The sequence below is a fragment of the Budorcas taxicolor genome, chromosome 18 (assembly GCF_023091745.1).
Source record: "Budorcas taxicolor isolate Tak-1 chromosome 18, Takin1.1, whole genome shotgun sequence".
Taxonomy (NCBI): Eukaryota; Metazoa; Chordata; class Mammalia; order Artiodactyla; family Bovidae; genus Budorcas; species Budorcas taxicolor.
The window spans coordinates 28070863-28089201 of record NC_068927.1 but is presented as its reverse complement, the minus strand read 5'-3'; the positions used below and the strand labels follow the sequence as shown (position 1 = coordinate 28089201).

General features: G+C 50.4%; 1 protein-coding gene across 2 annotated transcripts; it reads left to right on the top strand.

The window, feature by feature from the left end:
- The first annotated feature begins 4503 nt into the window (after positions 1-4503).
- Positions 4504-17690, top strand: SLC38A7 (solute carrier family 38 member 7). 2 transcript variants are annotated; one of them, XM_052655913.1, is made up of 12 exons: positions 4504-4519; positions 5043-5177; positions 6269-6693; positions 7430-7628; positions 7857-8001; positions 8903-9001; positions 10053-10110; positions 10310-10424; positions 11723-11870; positions 12419-12618; positions 13463-13517; positions 15605-17690. In XM_052655913.1, exons 3-12 carry the CDS (start codon positions 6424-6426, stop codon positions 15705-15707), a joined length of 1392 nt encoding a protein of 463 aa, XP_052511873.1. In that variant the 5' UTR covers positions 4504-4519; positions 5043-5177; positions 6269-6423; the 3' UTR covers positions 15708-17690. The 2 variants fall into 2 exon arrangements, with proteins under 2 accessions (XP_052511873.1, XP_052511875.1); XM_052655915.1 differs by lacking the exon at positions 5043-5177 and having other exon boundaries at positions 4505-4519.
- Positions 17691-18339: the final 649 nt, after the last annotated feature.

Genomic DNA, 18339 nt, shown 5'->3' with positions numbered 1-18339 from the left:
CCTGTCTACCTTGTTATCTTTTTTCTTTCATGGGATGAAAAGGTATGAGTGGGTATATATCCCTGGAATCTGGAATTGTGTCCAGGTGACCATAAGCCAAGAGGTGTTTTAGCTGTTTCGAATGTAAACTAAAGCCACATCTTAGGTGTCATTCCTTATATCCAGTCCAATAATGTTGAAAATGTGGGTATAATCGTTTGGACCTTGGGGGAACAAGTAAGTGGAGCACCTCAAAATCATGTGGATATAGGCAGTGATGAGATGATGGGGAGGTGGCAACTTCAGATGTCTACAGGATTCAAGTAGGTAATGTAAATAAATAGTGCATGTAAAGTAAAAAAGTGATGTGAACTTGACATGAGTTGCTTATTGGTGACTAGCCAACATCCTCAGAGTGAGACATAGAGAAGTAATTGACAGGTACTCTGAAAACAAAAACCCAGGTTGCAGGTCTTCAATTTTTCAAATAAAATGGAAATCCTGATTTTTTTTTTAAGGAGGTCTATTGATGCTTAAAAGCTGGCAACTAATTCTTTTTTTTTAATGACTTATAAGCAAGATGCAAACTAGATCACCAGTGTGCAGCCTCTACCATAAAGTCACGTACTCCGTCAGCAAACATCCCAAGATTTTCCTGTCACCTTATACTTCATGCCAGGAGCCATTCAAGACAGGACAGCTCTGGACAGACAGGCAGTGAAGCAGGGGTCAGGCCCAGAGCCCGTCCACAGTGTTTTGATTATGGTTAGGAGGGGAAAATGAGCTCACCTTGGTCCTTCCCCCTTGTATCTCCTCACTCTCTGAGAGAGAGACACAGTGCATAATGGGCTCAGCCTCTTGGCTCTGCGTGTTCCTGTTGCTAATGGATATCCCAAGGTGATGAAAGGTCAAGTGAATGGATTGACTCACTGGATGTCTTTGGGAAGGTATCTTAAATGGGGAAACAGGCAACAGATTAGTCAGCAGCTATGTAAAGGAGCTGACTGCTTATCATAGAAGAAACTGCTTAAAGTCGCCCTGTCTGGAGCCAAAGTGGTTGGCCATCAAGACCTCAGCTGGAAAAGTAACTTGACCACACGGCCGACCTTGTTATTTTTAAACACATACATTTCCAGCTCACCCTGGACTAAGTCCTATTCCTCACCGAAAAGTCATGCAGGGTGTGAACCTGATTTTTTCTGACAGTTCAGTCTGTTTGCCATCAACCTTTTCCTTGCTTCCTACTAGAGTCTAAGATGTTAATGTTCTTCCACTCGATAGAGGAGGTGGTTTGCCCGCCCAGAAAGAGAAGTCATGCCTTTGTTTCACTATAATTTAAGGCAGAATAGTTCTCAAATCTGGATTTTTAAAATATTGATTCCCTGGTCTTACCTCCAGGCATTCTAGCTCAGTATGTCTGAGGTAAGGCTTGGAATTTTTTTTTTAATAATAATAATAATAATAAACTTTCTAGGTGATACCAAGATACAGCTGACCCATGGGCCAGCCATTGGGTGCTATTAGACCAAACTGCCTCTTGCTTACCTCTAAACAACCAAAGTCCAGCTCATTCAACCAACTTGAGAATTTTTTCCTTACTCCTAGGCTGTGGAAATTTTTTAAATTAATTTTTATTGGAGTATGTTGATTGGAAAAATTTTAATAGAAATAATGGTTTATTTCTATCTAATAACTGAAAGACCAACTTTTTCTTTTTTAAAAAAGTCTTATAGACATGTTGGGAATAGTGTTGCAAATCATATAATTGACAAGGGATTTGTATCCAGAATATATAAAGGAATCTTACAACTCAATTAAAAAACAATAACTGGAAAAGGGGACTGAATAGACACTTCTTCAGAGAATACATACTAATAGCTAATAACCACATGAAAAGATGGTAACATGAGTCATCAGAGAAATGCAACTCAAAACCACAATGAGAATCACTTCACACACACTAGGATGGTTATAATCAGACAATAGCAATGGTTTTCATGGATATAGAGAAACTAGAACCCTTATGAACTTCCCAGGCAGCACAGTGGTAAAGCATCCATTGCCAATGCAGGAGACGCAAGAGATGCTAGTACGATCCCTGGTTTGGGAAGATCCCCGGGAGTAGGAAATAGCAGCCCACTCCATTATTCTTGCCTGGAAAATCCCATGGACAGAGGTCCCTGGCTGACTGTAGTTCACAGAGTTGCCAAGAGGTGACACGACGGAGCACATGTGCAGTTACAGTTACAGAACATTTATACATCTGCTGTAGGCTTCCCTGGTGGTTCAGTGGGTAAAGTGTCTGCCTACAATGCGGGAGACCTGGGTTCGATCCCTGGGTCGGGAAGATCCCCTGGAGAAGGAAATGGCAACCCACTCCAGTACTCTTGCCTGGAAAATCCCATGGACTGAGAAGCCTGGTAGGCTACAGTCCATGGGGTCGCAAAGAGTCGGACACAACTGAGCGACTTTCCTTTCCTGGTCAGAATGTAAAATGGGACAATTGCTTTGGAAAACAGTCTGGCAATTCCTCAAAAGGTTAGACGTTGTTACCATTTGACCCAGCAATTCTACTTCTATGTGTATACAAAATAAATAAAACGTGCATACAAAAACATGTGCCTGAATGTTCACTGTGGCATTATTCGTAAGAGCCAAACAATGGAAACGATAAAAGTCCAATCAACTGACGAATGAATAAGCAAAATTTTATATAGCCATACACATACAGACATGTAATAATACTCAGCAATAAAAGGAATAAAGTACTAAGATATGCTTCAATATGAATGAGTCTTGAAAACAGTTTATGCAAGGCACAAAGTAGATTAGTGGTTGCCAGGGGCTTGGGAGAGGGAGGAATGGAGAATGACCGCTAATGGTTGCAGGGTTTTGGGGTGAGTGATAACAATGTTCTGATATTAGGTAGTAGTAATGAGCAAAACTCTGAATACACTAAAAACCACTGTACTGGGCACCAAAAGTATGAATTCTGTGGTAAAACTCATAAATCACAACAAAATCATTTATGTTTTAAAAAACCTGAAACAGCTCAGATATCCTTCAAAAGTGATTAGTTGCACAAACTGTGCACAGACCATGAAATATTGTTACTCAGTAACAAAACATATACTCCTTGCATGAGTCTTCCAGCAATTATGCTGGATAAAAAGTCAATCCTAAAAATTTACAGACTTTATGATCCTATTTATAGAACATTTTTTGAAATGAGAACCTTTTAGAAGTGGAGTTAACTGCAATGGATGAGTGATTGAGAGGAGTTACAGAAGGGGATGGCCTTGCTGGAGGGAAGTGAGTGTGGTTATGTTAACAAAAGGGCAACAGGAGGGATCCCTGTGATGAATGAAATATTCAGAATCTTGAATGTGGTGTATGTAGATTTGTGAACTCCACACATGATGAAGTTGTATTGAACTAAATATACGCCAAAAATGACTATAAATGTGACTGAGGAAATGGAATATGATCAGTGGATCAAGTCAGTGTCAGTATCCTGGTTGTGATATGGTGCTGTAATTGTGCAAAATGTCACCACTGAGGGAAACCAGGTAAACAGTACACAGAATCTCACCAGCAAGGACCTTTGGTGCATGGAGTGGAGGTAATATAGATGAGGCCGTTGGAATGCCAAAGGTTATGTGACAACTTTCAAGTGGCGCACAGCCAGAAACAAAAGCCAGGGCTCTGGACACTGATTCATTCATTCAACAAATATTTATTTATTTGAGTGACACCAATGCCTCAGATTCTCAGTTGTAGAATCCAGGCTCTGGGGTTATAACCATTAATATGAACAACCCTCAGGCCAGCTACACCTCAAGGAGGTACAGATGACCCCTCTCTATCCTGAGTTTAAAAGTCCAGAGTCCCTGTCTGTGGGTGTGAAGGCAAGAAGGGAAACAAAGAAGGGCAATGAAGCCAAACAGCCAGGGCCCACGGGGCACCAGGACTGGCAAAGATACCAAACAGCCCAAGCTCTTCCTAAAAGGAAGCAGAAGTGTGTGGTTTGGCCAAGGGACCCAGAACCAAAAGTAACCGGATAAATACGGGCGGGCAGGGTGCCAGGACTAGTTTGGGGCAGTGCTTTCAGGATGAGGATTAGAGAGCTGGCAAACTCATTGGGAAAGTTCCTGATGCTGGGAAAGACCGAGGGGAAAGCTTTGGGATGAGGATTAGGGAGCTGGTAGACACATTGGAAAAGTTCCTGATGCTGGGAAAGATCGAGGGCAGAAGGAAAAGAGGGCGTCAGAGGATGAGATGGCTGGACGGCCTCACCGATGCAATGAGCATGCACTTGGGCAAACTCCGGGAGTTAGTGAGGGACAGGGAGGCCTGGCATGCTGAAGTTCACAGGGGTGGGAAAGAGTCGGACACGGCTGGGCGACTGAACAACAGTCTAACACTGACGCCCGCAGAAAACTACAACTCCCAGCGTGCCCCACGGTCTGCCCCGGCCCCGGCGGTCATGTGATCGCTGCTCACGTGTCTCCACGGCCGGCCGGGGCTAGAAAGACCGCAGGTAGGTGGAAGGAGGTACAGACTGGTGGAGGGTGGAATCTGAGTCCCCAAGGGCCCCACCGCGGCAGAACCCTACTCATTCGCTGCAGGGCTCTGCAGCCTGGCATCCTCTGTCCCACGCCAGCTCGGGATCGGCCGGCCCTTGCCGCGCCTTTTCCCGGCCTGTCCCTACCTGGTTACCTGTCGTGCCCCGGAACCCCCTCCCCAGTTTACCACACAGCAGCCCACTCTCTGTCCTGGGTGGGCCGTGGCCCATTTTCCAATGCAGCCCACCCCTCGTATTTCTGGGATTTGGCCCCAGGCTGGCCTGGGTACTTACTCTCGTTGGGCTCTCAGGGGCCTACTTGCAATGGTTACAGCTCTGGCCTGAGCGCGTGGGCATTAAGCTGCTAGTTCTGACTCTGCCAACGAGCCTCTGGGACACTAGCCTCTCTCCCTCCGTGGGTCTGTTTCCCTAACTGAGCTGGTGCTTCACTCTGAGTTGGGAGTCAGAGAGTCTCACTTCCCTTCACTCTGTTCACCAGCACTGGTGAAGTTTGAGAAAGAAAAAATTGAAGGCAAACAGGGAAGTGAGGAGAATCAGATCTCAGAGTTTGGGGGAGAAGACACCATAAGGAATAGCTCTCTGTCCACCAAAGCCAGAAGGGCGGAAAGAGCAGGTAAGCTGGGGAACATAGAGCAGAGTAATTTGAGGGAGGGGAGGCTAAGAGATTCCGGACCAGTGCAGAGACCTCTTGTGTCTGAGAGGTGAGCAGGATGGAGGACGGGGTCTCACAGTGTGGGGAGCACCTGCTTTACATGGTTCTCTCTGGAGCTACACTGGAAGCCTGAGATCAAAAGTGCCTCCAGTACTCATTCACTACTTTGATTTTTTGCTGAGTTGCTGGCTGGATGGCAAGTTGCATAAGAGGAAGCCCTATGGCATCTGACTGATCTTTCTGGATTTGGAGCCAGCAGGGAGACATTTTCCCCAGAGCTGTGTCCCTTGGTTGCATGCTTGGTGACGTGTCGGAGAGCACCCAAACGCCCCCTTTTCCCTCTGATAAGTTTACAGCTCCCAACTTTGTTCAGCCATCACAGGAGGAGCCATGGCAAGAATCAGACCACCCAAGAGGCCTCAGTAGACATTTTAAACCCCCCAGTGTGCTGGGGGCATGAGACGGAATGCATCTGTGATGGGCAGTGGTGAGGTCAGTCATGTGGGAGAAGAGAATTTAAATCCTCACTGAAATTTTGAAGGGCTTTGAAAGCTCCACAGCATTTAGACTCTTGGCCAGAGGGAGGTATGCCGGGCTGTAAGAAACTGAAATACCCACAGTTCTAGGTGAGGATTGTTCTTCAGACCCTGCGGTATAGAAACCAGTTGGGAAGCCAGACAGATTTGGATCTAAATCTTGCTCTGCAGCTTGTTACTGTGTGATCCTGAATGAGTGATTTGATCTCTCTGAGCCTTGTGACCACTGTAATCTAAGGAATGAGTAAGATAAGATATGTGCATGACACTCCTGCTTGATGCACGGCCTCTAGTGCTGACATGTCGGTACCCCTCTCTTATGAGTTTGTGTCTTACCTGATCAGTGCGTGAGCCTGAAGCAGGAGTCACGTCTGACATCTTTCTGTGTCTGCCATTACCCTGGGGCACCCAGTGCAGTGATCCACACACTGGCATACCTGGGTTTGGATCTCAGCCATCTGATCTTGGGGAAAGTTGTTATCTTGGGATAACAGTATACCTGCCTTTCCCATCTAGGTTTAGGAGAGCCAGAACCCACAGGCCTCCTAGGATAACAGTGGCACACAGGCTGGAGCCACCCTTCCAGCTGAACGTGTGTTCCCTCAGTTCCCCAGCGGATGAGGCCGTGAGACAGAACGCACAGACCCTGCGGGAACAGGATTCCCCGGGCCATGGCCCAGGTCAGCATCAACAGAGACCTTGGCGAATGGGGCTTAAGCACGGACTCTGGGGAGCGTGCCCGTCTGCTGCAGAGTCCCTCTGTGGACATAGCCCCCAAGAGTGAGGGCGAGGCCCCTCCTGGTGGTGCAGGCGGAGGCACCACTTCAACACTTGGAGCCATCTTCATCGTTGTCAATGCCTGCCTGGGCGCGGGGCTACTCAACTTCCCGGCAGCCTTCAGCACTGCCGGGGGCGTGGCAGCCGGCATCACGTTGCAGATGGTGAGTGAGGGGGGCCTGGCAGGCAGAAATGCAGAGTGGTGGGTCTGGGTTCCTGGCCTCAAAAGGGAGGCTCTGGATCAGGAGTGGTCAGTGACACATGCTAATCACTCTCCCTTCTGCCACACATGGCTGACATTATTAAACTACTGTAGCATTCTTTCCTTTGAGGCCAGATGAGGTTTCAAAAGCCTTCCTAGCAATTAGGGAATTTCAGACATTAATTGCATATTTAATAGTTATGTGGTTATGTTTAAAAAGCGGGCCCACACCTTTTAGAACTGCATGTTGAAATGTTTACTGATGATATGGTAGTTTGTATTTTCTTCAACGTAATCCAGAGTGGGAGAGAGAAGAGATGAAATGAGACTGGTCTTGAATTGATGGTTTTTTTTATTTTTAATATTTTGGCCACACCACACAGCATGTGGGATATTAGTTGCCCACCAGGGATTGAACCTGTCCTCCCTGCATTGGCATCATGGAGTCCTAACCACTGCCCCACCAGGGAAGTCCTTGAATTGATGATTTTTGGATTTGAGCGATGTTTGAAATTTTCCTCAAAACATTTTGTCTTTAAGGAAAATGTCGATTCCGGTAATCTATTAAAATTGCCCTGCAGGATAAGGCTCGTTTGACAAATGGGCTTTGGGCACCAGGCCAGTAAACGCTGAGCAAAACCAGGCTACTCTTTGCTGCCAGGCCTTTCCCACACACTCTTGCTCCACCCTGCCTGCAGGCCATGCTGGTTTTCATCATCAGTGGCCTCGTCATCCTGGCCTACTGCTCCCAGGCCAGCAATGAGAGGACCTACCAGGAGGTGGTGTGGGCTGTGTGTGGCAAGCTGACAGGCGTACTGTGTGAGGTCGCCATTGCCACCTACACCTTCGGGACCTGCATCGCCTTCCTCATCATCATCGGGGACCAGCAGGACAAAAGTGAGGTTCCCCCCTCAGTATCTACCTCATCCCTCCCCCTTGGCCCTGGGGATCTTGCGGCGGGAAGGGAAGAGCATGGAATACCCACCCAAGGCCCGGCCCTGGCATTCATCTGGGAATCCTCCCTGCTGGCTGCTGGGCCATGAGACAGTTGGAGATCCCGGCAGAGGTGGAGGACCGTACCCTGCAGTAGCCTGGCATCACCTTCCCTCCTTCCTCCCTCTGCAGTTATAGCTGTGATGGCAAAGGAGCCTGAGGGGCCTGGCGGCAGCCCCTGGTACACAGACCGCAAGTTCACCATCAGCCTCACTGCCTTCCTCTTCATCCTGCCCCTTTCCATCCCCAGGGAGATCGGCTTCCAGAAATATGCCAGGTTTGGAGACCCCACCCCAGCCTGTGCTGGACAGCAGTTCTGGTCACAGGCAGTCAGAGACCCAAGGGCAGCAGGGGAACCCCTCTCCTCCATGCCACTTTGCCTCCAGGGGCAGAAAGAAGGGACGAGGCAGGGGCAGACCAGGGCTTGCAGAGGTTCTAGCAGAAGACCTTCCTTTTGTGTCAGCAGCTAGGGAGACAGTGGCTCTTTGCATCAGTGGGAGCGTTGGTTCCAAATGTCCTTGTCCAAGAAGGAACGGATAGTAATCCTGAATGTGAAGGCCTCTTTTGGCCTGGGCCTTGTCTTTCTCACAAAGCATGGGATTTTTTGATCATTTGGGATTGTTAGCTTCACAGCATTTTCCATGCAGCTCAGTGTGAAGGGAAGGTACTAGCTTCTTGGCTCAGAGTCTGAAAAACAGGGATTCTAACCTGTTTCCTGTGATCCTTAATTGAAGGAGTCACACTCAGTGTCCCCAAGGTTCCCTCTAATGTTGACTTTCTGGTATTAGTTCCTTGGAGCCTTCTACCTCCAGCCTTTCCTGCTTCTCAAAGGCCCTGCTTGCAGCTCTGGCCATACCTGGGCTGCTCTCATTGAAGTAGCAGATGTGCTTTGAAGCCCAGCCCCCCCTGCTGCAGTCTCTGAGCTATGGAGCTGAACCACCTCATTTCCCAGTGGCCACACATGTCAGTCTGGTCCCCTTTTGGCTTCCTAACTGTGGCTTGTTTCTCTGAAATTTATTTCTCATGCATTTCTTAAGTCTTTGTTTGGAATGATCTCCCAGTTGGTTCCTTAGACACTTTTGGTCACTAAGGTGAAGGGTGGATGTCCCTGGGGATAGAATCGAAGAAGAGGCAGCTGGGACTAGGGAGGAGGAGGCTTAATTCATCCTTCCTGGCAGCTTCCTGAGCGTCGTGGGCACCTGGTACGTCACTGCCATCATTATCATCAAATACATCTGGCCTGATAAAGAGATGACCCCAGCAGACATCCTGAACAGGTTAGTGAGGGCCCCCAGGAGGCACACAGGGTAGAAGCTGCACTTGGGCCCCAGGAGGTATTGGGTCAGGCCTCAAAAAGCCACACAGGAGACTTCCCTGTGGCTGAGACTCCATGCCCCCATTGCAGGGGCCCCTGGTCAGGGAACTAAATACCACGACTAAGACCTGGCACAGCCAAATAAATACATTAAAAAAAAAAAAAATTCCCAAGGCTCATCAGGGGTTTGACTCATTGGTCATTGTAGGAAAGAGACAAGTGGTCCTGATCTCTTTTTACTGGAGAGAAGGGTAAGAACCCAAGATGAGGGCCAGTTTGCCATTGATGTCCAACAGATGAACCAGTGTGAGACTAGGCCTTAGGTTATAGGTCCTGCCAAGGTGGAACTGCACATTTTTGCAACATGTGCTTATCTGCAACATGTGCTTACCTGTATCTTCTTTGTGAAAATAAATCAATTTTCTCATTTTTTAAAAAAGTTTTTTTTTTAAGCTTTAAAACTTTTTAAAATTAATTTATATTTGGTCATGCTGGGTCTTCGTTGCTTCTAGAGCTTTCCTCTAGTTGTGGCAAGTGGGGACTACTCACTAGTTGCAGCACACAGGCTGCTTTTACAGTGGCGTCTCTTGTTCTCTCGTGGAGCACGGGCTCGGGCTTCAGCGGTTGTGGCTCCTAGGCTTAGTTGCTCCTTGAAATATGGGCTCGTCCTGGACCAGGGATCAAACCCATGTCTCCTGCATTGGCAGGCAAGGTGTATTTTTTTACCACTGAGAGGAAGTTTGGTTTCCTTTTTATTGAAAGGAACAAACCAGAGAAGCAGAAGGCCAAGTGCAAGAACCAAAACTTCTGGATTTGAGTCCCAGGAGGGCCTTCCAGAGCCTCAGTTTACTGGCCTGTGAAGTGTGTCCTTTCCTGACTCCACACTTGTGTGGGCGGGATGTGTGTAGCTGGCTGCTGGGGGCTGTGGGGGGCTGACTGAAGAGTAAAGGCATGGGGCAGTTGGGGACTCCGAGGGCTTCACGGGCAGCAGCATGTTGTGTGTCTGTCCGCAGGCCAGCCTCCTGGATAGCCGTGTTCAATGCCATGCCCACCATCTGCTTCGGATTTCAGGTGCCAGTTGCAAGGTCCCTTTTGTTCCCTTAGCTCACTCCCCATCCTGGGAGGAAGTCCACATTATCGGTGGGACAGGGGCAGGGTGGTGGTGGGGGTGGTCCTGGAAGGGGGAGCTGAGTGGGAGTCCCAGGACTTTGCCCTTTGTCCTTGGGATGAGGTCACTTGCCCACCCTGACCCTGCCCTTCACCCTGACAGTGTCACGTGAGCAGCGTACCCGTCTTCAACAGCATGCGGCGGCCCGAGGTGAAGACCTGGGGCGGCGTGGTGACGGCCGCCATGGTCATCGCCCTCGCTGTCTACATGGGCACAGGTGAGCGCTCCCCTCTGAGGGCCAGGCTTAGAGGGCTCCCACTCTCCATCTTCGTCCCCAAGTCCTCTGGCCCAGAATTTCCTGGGCTTAACCCTGCATTCCCAGCACGTCAGATACTTCTGTTGGCATTGGCTTGAACTTGGGGTGCCTTGGGCCTCCTCCTGCCCAAATGAAAGGTGTGTGCCTGCATTCATTCAGCAGCTCTCAGTGGGTACCTAGTCAGTCAGTCCCAGGAGCTTTCTCAGCATGGAGGGGATGCCATAGACAGAGAGAGGTCTGGTCCTGCTTGCATGAAATTGACAGTCTATTCAGAGAGACAGTCTTACAGCAGTAAACCGGCAATCAGTAAGGAAATCCCAGATGCGTGCCACAGTAACAGCGAACCAGGGAAGATGTGGGTGGGGCTGGCTTTAGGGGGTCGATCACAGACAGCTCCCCTCAGAGAAGGTGGCATCTGGGGAAGCCCAAACCATGAAAAGGAGCTAGAATCTGAAGAGCCCGGGGGAAAAGAATTCTAGACAGAGGAACGAGAAAATGCCAAGTCCCTGAGGCTGGGACAGAAGGTCTTTGGAGCAAGCTGTGGGGGTCGGTGGTGGGCACAGCCAGATCCTTGAGCACTGGTGGGAGCCAGAGATGAAGCGTTTTCAGCAGGGGTGTGGCTCGGAGAAGGGTTGGCGCTGCGTGTTGTGTGGAGAACGGTATGGATGAGGGTGCAGGACTGGGAGACCAAGAAGAATGGCGCAGTGATTGCTCCCACAGATGGGTCTCAGGACCAGCTCTGTACTAGTCTCTGCAGACACAGCTAGGAATACAGAGCCAAGAACAAGGGAGGCAAATAGGCAGAGCCCCTGTTCTCCTGGAGTTCATGTTTTTACTAGTTGAGGGAGACAGATGATAAGCAAGTGGAAAAAAAAAAAGCCTCTGAGGAACACTGAAGGAAAGAGAACAACGTGATGTTGAGAGAGTGCCTGGCGTCGGGGGTCACTGGATGAGGAGGGAACCTCTGAGCCAAGACCTGAATGATGAGGAGATGGGCAGACAGAAGTTAATGCAGAAGCTCTGAGACAGGAACTGCTGGGGGAGTTCAAGATCAAAGAGGTAACAGTACAGGGATGGGAATGTGAGAAGTCAGGGAAGGGGGCTTCTGAGTCCAGCCCTGACACCCTTCTACACCTCAGTCTTAGCCTCCAGGGCTGCTCTCTCACCTCCCCATCTGCTGCTGGGCTGAGCAAGGGGCGGTCCATCTCCCTAACCCTCCCAGGGTCGCTCTGACCCAGCCCTCTCGTCCCCGCCCTCAGGTATCTGCGGCTTCCTGACCTTTGGAGCCGCCGTGGACCCTGACGTGCTCCTGTCCTACCCGTCAGAAGACGTGGCTGTGGCTGTGGCCCGTGCCTTCATCATCCTGAGTGTGCTCACCTCCTACCCCATCCTGCACTTCTGCGGACGGTGAGCCCCCCGCCCCACCCCTTGAAGGTGGTGCTTCTCACCAGGGCCCTTGGCTGCCCTTTGAACCTGGCCTTGGGCCCTGTGTAACATCCATTTTATAGAGGGAGACACTGATGACATAGGAAACAGTCAGTGCCTAGGATGGCCCTGCAAGCACCCCCAGCCGGGTCTTGGGGGGCCACCTTGGTCCCAGAGTCACCAGAACAATCTCTGAGTGCTCTGAAAACCTCTAATCAGGTCCCTTCCTGAACACCCTGTCTTCTGGATACCCCAGACCCTCCCTTTCCAGGAGTCTAGTGGAATCAGTCCCCATGGGGCGTGCAAACTCTGGACCAGGCAAGGCACTCGGTCTTTCACAGTCACCATCCCATCCGGTCCCCATGGCAACCCTGAGAAGAATGCCACTAGACCCATTTCGCAGTAGAGGAGACTGAGGCCCAGAGATTGCCTCACCTACAGTCCATCCAGTTGGGGGTCTGGCTCCATGGCTGGAGGGGGGAGCGGCGCTGTCAGCGGGTACGCCTCTGAGCCCCTCTCTGTGTGGGCAGGGCGGTGATCGAAGGCCTATGGCTGCGCTACCAGGGCATGCCGGTGGAGGAGGACGTGGGCCGGGAGCGGCGGCGGCGAGTGCTGCAGACGCTGGTCTGGTTCCTGCTCACCTTGCTGCTGGCTCTCTTCATCCCTGACATCGGCAAGGTCATCTCAGTCATTGGAGGCCTGGCTGCCTGCTTCATCTTTGTCTTCCCAGGTGTGGACCCCCAGTGACCCCCAGCACTCACTCCCAGACCCTCCTGGCCTCAGCTCCTCTCTTGCTCACCTGTGGGGGAGGATAATCATCAGCATTTATCAGTCACCTTCAGGCTCTTTGGGATCCCCTGTTTAAGCATCACCTCCTGCAGAGAAGGTATAATTGTCATCTCCATTTTACCCATGAGGAGGTGTGAGGTTCAGAGAGGATAACAAACTTCCCTAGAGGTTAACAAACTCAACTAAAGAAGAACAGAATCTTTTCAAACTGAAGTCTGTCCAGATCCACAGTCTATATAGTCTTAACTCTTATTTCAAGAACCTGTTCCTCCGTGACTGTCAGGGATCTGGCTGGGTCAGCCCACGACAGGGTACTTAGGGTGTGGCAGTGGCACCCTGACATGGAGGTTGGGAGACTTGAGTTTCAGACAGTCTGCCACCAGATCCCTGGGAAACTGTCCTGTCTGCCCAGTCACGAGTTCTGCCTATACCCAGCTTATTTCTACCCAAGAGGCCAGCTGGAAAGCCCTTGCCACTTTGCCTGGAGCAAGGGGGCCACACTTGCTCAGAAGTGCGTTGGGAAAGCCCTGCAGTGAGGGCACCACAGAGTCGCCTCCCAGTGCTGCCCCGTTAGCTCAAGGTCTTGTGTGTCACCCAAGGACCTCTCCTGGGAGACCAGTTGCCAGGCTTCCAGCCGGGTGCCGATTGGAGGCAGAGATGGAAAATGTGGAGGAGGAAACACAGGCCTTTCTCCGTCCACCTCCCGTGTCTCCTGGCAACGGTGGAGGCTCGCCTGTGATGGGGGGAGCCCAGCCACGCTCTCAGGGCCACCTCTTCTCTTCCAGGGCTGTGCCTCATTCAGGCCAAACTCTCTGAGATGGAGGAAGTCAAGCCAGCCAGGTAAAGCAGGGCCCAGCCTGTGGGCCTCTCGGGGAGGTACTGGATGGGGAGGTACCCTTAAACTGGTCGGAATCAGGAGACCTGTGTACTTTGAAAACAGGAGTTTTTTAAATACTATTTAAAAAAATACCTATTTATTTGGCTTTGCTGGCTCTTGGTTGCAGCATGTGAGATCTAGTTCCCTGACCAGGGATTGAACCCAGGCCCCCTGCTTTGGGAGCATGGACGCTTAGCCACTGGACCACCAGGGAAGTTCCTTAAAATACTTCCTTTAAAATAAGTGACGTGTTAGTTGTAACAGTTCAAGCCCTTCTGAAGGACTTTAGAGGAAAACGTGGAAGTCCGTCCTTCCCCACCACCCTCTCCCTTCTCCTGAGAGAGCTCATGTCATGAGCGTGGCCTGTGCCCTGTAGACTGTTGCTGTGTGTGCACAGATGTCTGTGCACACAACGTGATGCGTGTGTATACACAGACACATGGGTTTTGTGTCTGGTTAGGTTTTTTCAAAAATTGTTTCAAGCCAGGCACACTTTTCTATACCTTGTTTTTTTTTCACTTAACCATATATCTTGGAGATCACTCTCTGTCCACACAAAATCTGCTGCTTCCTTTTTCAGTGGCTGTAGAATCTGTTGTTTGAATGTGTCCTGAGTGTGAACACACTTTTGCACATACACCTTGGCACACCTGTTAAAGGATCTTAGTGTCATCGATTCTTAGAAGGAAGTTGCTTCTAATGTCCTCAAGGTCTGTCTGTTGTAACATGAGTCACAATGTCCTTTGTTTTTAAGGCTGAATAATATTCATTGTATGTACATGCCCATTTTCACTTTGGCACGTGGGTTCACATTACCCTCTCAAGAGGCAGTACCAGTCAGAGTCCCAGCAGCAGTGAAAGAAAGTGCCCTGCTCCCCATATCCCTGCCACCATGGTACATAGAGGCCTTTTCAATATTTCTTAGTCTATTGAAAACAAAATACTACATTTAAAAAATTTTTACCTTTTTAAAGTGTTCATAGTATTAATTCCATTCATATTTTTGTGTAACGGTCACCACCAGCCATCTCCAGAACTTTTGCATCATCCTAAACTGAAACTCTGTACCCATTAAACAGTCATTCCCTATTCCCCCTCGCCCCAGCCCCTGGCAACCAGCGTTCTATTTTCTGTGTGAATCTGACTCTTCCGGGTACTTCCTGTAACTGGAATTGTATTTGTCTTTTTTGTACCTGGTTTCTTTCACTTAGCATAATGTCCTCAAGGTCTGTCTGTTGTAACATGAGTCACAATGTCCTTTGTTTTTAAGGCTGAATAACATTCATTGTATGTACAGGCCACATTTTGCAAAAAGTGCATTGTTTTTAATGTGTACCTGTTCCTGAATGGTAGAGAGGTTATGACCAGGTTGCATGCTTTAAAAAAAAAAAACAGAAAATTATTGTGGGGACTTCCCTGGCAGTCCAGTGGTTAAGACTCTGTTCTTACAATGCAGGGGGCATGGGTTTGATCCCTGATCAGGGAACTAAGATCCCATATGCCATGTGGTAAGGCAACCCCCCCCCAAAATCCAGTTATAACCCTGCAGCTGTTTTTGATACATACCTTTGCAGATGTCTTTTGACTTATTTTTTAATAAAATGGATCACTCCATGTGACTTGCTTTTTCCTGACCATCTTTCCCATCAGGAGACATACATTCTAATTCTGGTCCTGCCCTTGGTGACCTGTGACCAGTCAGCTAATCGCATTAGGTCTTGGTCTCCTTACCCGTGGTCTAGCAGTCATGCACTCAGCCCCATAAAACTTTGTGTGAAAGCTGTTGAGAAGTAGGAAGTGCTCTGCCCACAAGAGAAGTGGTGTAAGTAATTACAGTAATTAACTGATGTATGGCAACCCACTCCAATATTCTTGCCTGGAGAATCCCATGGACAGAGGAGCATGGTTGGCTACAGTCCATAGGGTCACAAAGAGTCATGACTTCAGACATGACTGGAGTGACTTAGTACATGCATTTCCATATATATGAAAGTCGGTAAGGTCATAAGTGGTTAACTGACCAGGCCCTCTCTCACCCTCTGCTCTACAGCTGGTGGGCGATGGTCAGTTACGGAGTCCTCTTGGTCACACTGGGAGCCTTCATCTTTGGCCAGACCACAGCCAACGCCATTTTTGTGGATCTTTTGGCATAAGATCACTGCCTCCCAGAGAATTATTAGCCTTTGTTGTTGGACCCAGGAACCCATCTCATAGAGCTTCAGGACCACCCTGGGCCCGGCATCATTCCCCTCCACTGGTGGGATGACATCCGCAACATCCTTTCCCAGGAACAGTTCTGGGGTGAAATCAGGCCCCACCCCCGTGGACAGTTCAAACTCAGCTCCCTTCCTGCTCCCCCATCCTGGCAGCGCCGTGGATGGTAGGAGGAAGTCTCATGCCACAGGGGAACCTCCTCCCCTCCTTCACCTCTCAACTTTTCCATGCCTGGACGCCATGGGTAAAGAGTGTCAGCAGGTCTCCAAAGAAAGAACTCAACCTGACTTGCCTCTGAAGAAACAGTGTGCACCGAGGGGTGCGCTCCTCCACAGAGAAGGCTGTCCTGAGTAGAGGCTCTGCTCATCACCCCGGGACTCAGCACCTGCTCCCGTGTGTTGGCAGCCCAGCCACCAGCAGCTGCCTCTCGCGAGTCCCAGAGGAAGCCTGAAAGCATATGAGTGCACCAAGGCAGGTAGATGGATGCCTGGCCACTGCCTCCTGGGCCCTCAGAGAGCCCGAGAGCCCCCTTGTCCATGGCTGATGGACATTTCCCAAGGCTTTTGGGGTCTCGCCCTGCCTCTTTACCCAGACCTGATGGTCCAGGCATCCCTCTGCTCCTCCATCCCAGACATCACCAAGTCTAATGTTTACAAACGGTGCCAGCCCAGCTCCGAGCCAGGGGCCAGGAGCCACCCCGTGCCACGGTGCTGTGAGTACTCCCTGAACTCACCCCACGGTGGGGAGTCTGCTTTCTCTCTTAGATTCCAGATGGGCCCCTCTTTTCAAAGCAACAAGAGTGGGGACATCCCTGGTGGTCCAGTAGTTAAGACTCTGTTTGCAATGTCGGGGGCACGGGTGCAGTCCCTGTCAGGGAGCTAAGATCCTACGTGCCGCGAGGTGCGACCAGAAAAAAAGTTAAAAATGGGGCAAAGGCGCAAGAGTGGGTGGTGGAGCAGGCTGGGAATGCCACGTGGGCTGGGCTCGTGAGGATCAAGGTGACTGTGTCTGGTTTCTTCACTTTCAACGGCTGCTTCTCTTCTCCCTGCCCTCCATGTCAACCCCAGCCTGGTACCCAGAGACGAGACAAGAACGGCAGCTGACATGTCATTGTCTGGACAACATTTGAGTGTAGTCATGCTGGCCTAGAAGTTTCCCTTCCAGTCTGGATCTTGTCTGCTCCTTTCCCCCATCACCTCTTCACCCCCACCCCATTTTCCTATGGAGCTCAGTCTCTCCTGCTCTCCTAAGTATGGGAGTGGGGTGGACCAAACCCTCTCTTGTCCACTTCCTCAGCTCCACATGTCCACCAAGCCTGGCCTCGGAGGCCTGTTAATCACATTAGGACATAGCTAGGTTGTGCCCCACGCGAGGTAAGGAGGGATATTCTCCACCTTCATATTTTGAACTCTTTGGCTACTCAGGCCAACCCCAGGCGCCGAATCAGGCTTTCTCTGCCTGGAACACTCAGCATTTTCCCTGGCTCTTCCTGCCCAAAACCTCTGAATGGAGAAGTGGGGGTGAGAGGGACCCACGTTCTCAGGGCAGTGAGATACAAGAAGCAGAGGCTGGCTAGAGCCACATAGACTTCTGCTCAGCCCCAGCCTAGGTGACTTGCCCCTCTTCACATCCCCTCTAGGCTCCCCCAGGGCCAGGCCCACATGGCCGTCTTCTCTCAGCCTGCTACACAGCACCAGGCCCCGCCAGCGCCCATCTGGACAAGGTTGGGAGGATGGACATCAGCAGGGCTGCACCGCCGCCTCATGTTGCATTTCAATCACGGGTGGGGTTCGCGAGGGGGAAAGGAGCTGGAATCTGGCCTAATAACCTCAGGAGCCCCTTCCCCTGCCCTCCCTGCCTGGGCATTTTACTGTTTCTTTTTTACTTGTGCACATTCAGACCAGGAAGAATGGTTAATAAAAAGGGACTTGTGCTGCTGAGCTGCGTGGTCTGTGTCTTAGGCTGGGGACAGTCCGGGGCACTGGCAGAAGGAAGACAGACTGGGGTGGGCAGTATGGGCTGGGATGTGGCAAGCCCCTTTTGGCTTCACCATCGATGACCCTTGAGTTGAGAGTGGGCCCACTGCGCTCCCTTTACCAGCAGGAAACCTCAAGTGGTTTTGGACACCTCTGCCTTCTTCCACGTCCCATCAGCCTTTCCCCGCTGACTTGGGACTCTGCCTTGGCTCGCACCCATCCTGTGCAGGCACACATTGGCCTCTGTGTTGTATGTCCCCCCGCCGCGACCTCAAGTTTTGGGGTGAGCCTCAAACTCCTGAGCATCCCCAGTTTGTCCTTTCAGAGGCTGGTGTTGAGAGCAGGCCCTGTTGTCCCAGTTGAGGAGCCATCACCGTGCTCAAGTGCTGGGGAGAAGATACTTGGCAAAACACCAGCTCTGCTCTCTCTTTGCTGGGCAAGACTGACGCTTAGCAAGTCACCACGAATACGGACTCACAAGTTGTGATACGTGCCAAGGGGAAAATAACAATGTTACATCTGGGGGTCTGGCACTTCTCCGGAGAGTCAAGGAAGGTTTCCTGGGGGAAGTGACATATGAGTTGGCCCCTGAAGG

What these genes read in the sequence shown, in the direction of transcription:
- SLC38A7 (XM_052655913.1), top strand. Translation starts at nt 6,424, where the DNA reads ATGGCCCAGGTCAGCATCAACAGAGACCTTGGCGAATGGGGCTTAAGC. An exon ending in GGCTTCCAGAAATATGCCAG is followed by an intron (nt 8,002 to 8,902) that starts GTTTGGAGACCC and finishes CCTTCCTGGCAG; the next exon opens with CTTCCTGAGCGTCGTGGGCA. An exon ending in GAGGAAGTCAAGCCAGCCAG is followed by an intron (nt 13,518 to 15,604) that starts GTAAAGCAGGGC and finishes TCTGCTCTACAG; the next exon opens with CTGGTGGGCGATGGTCAGTT.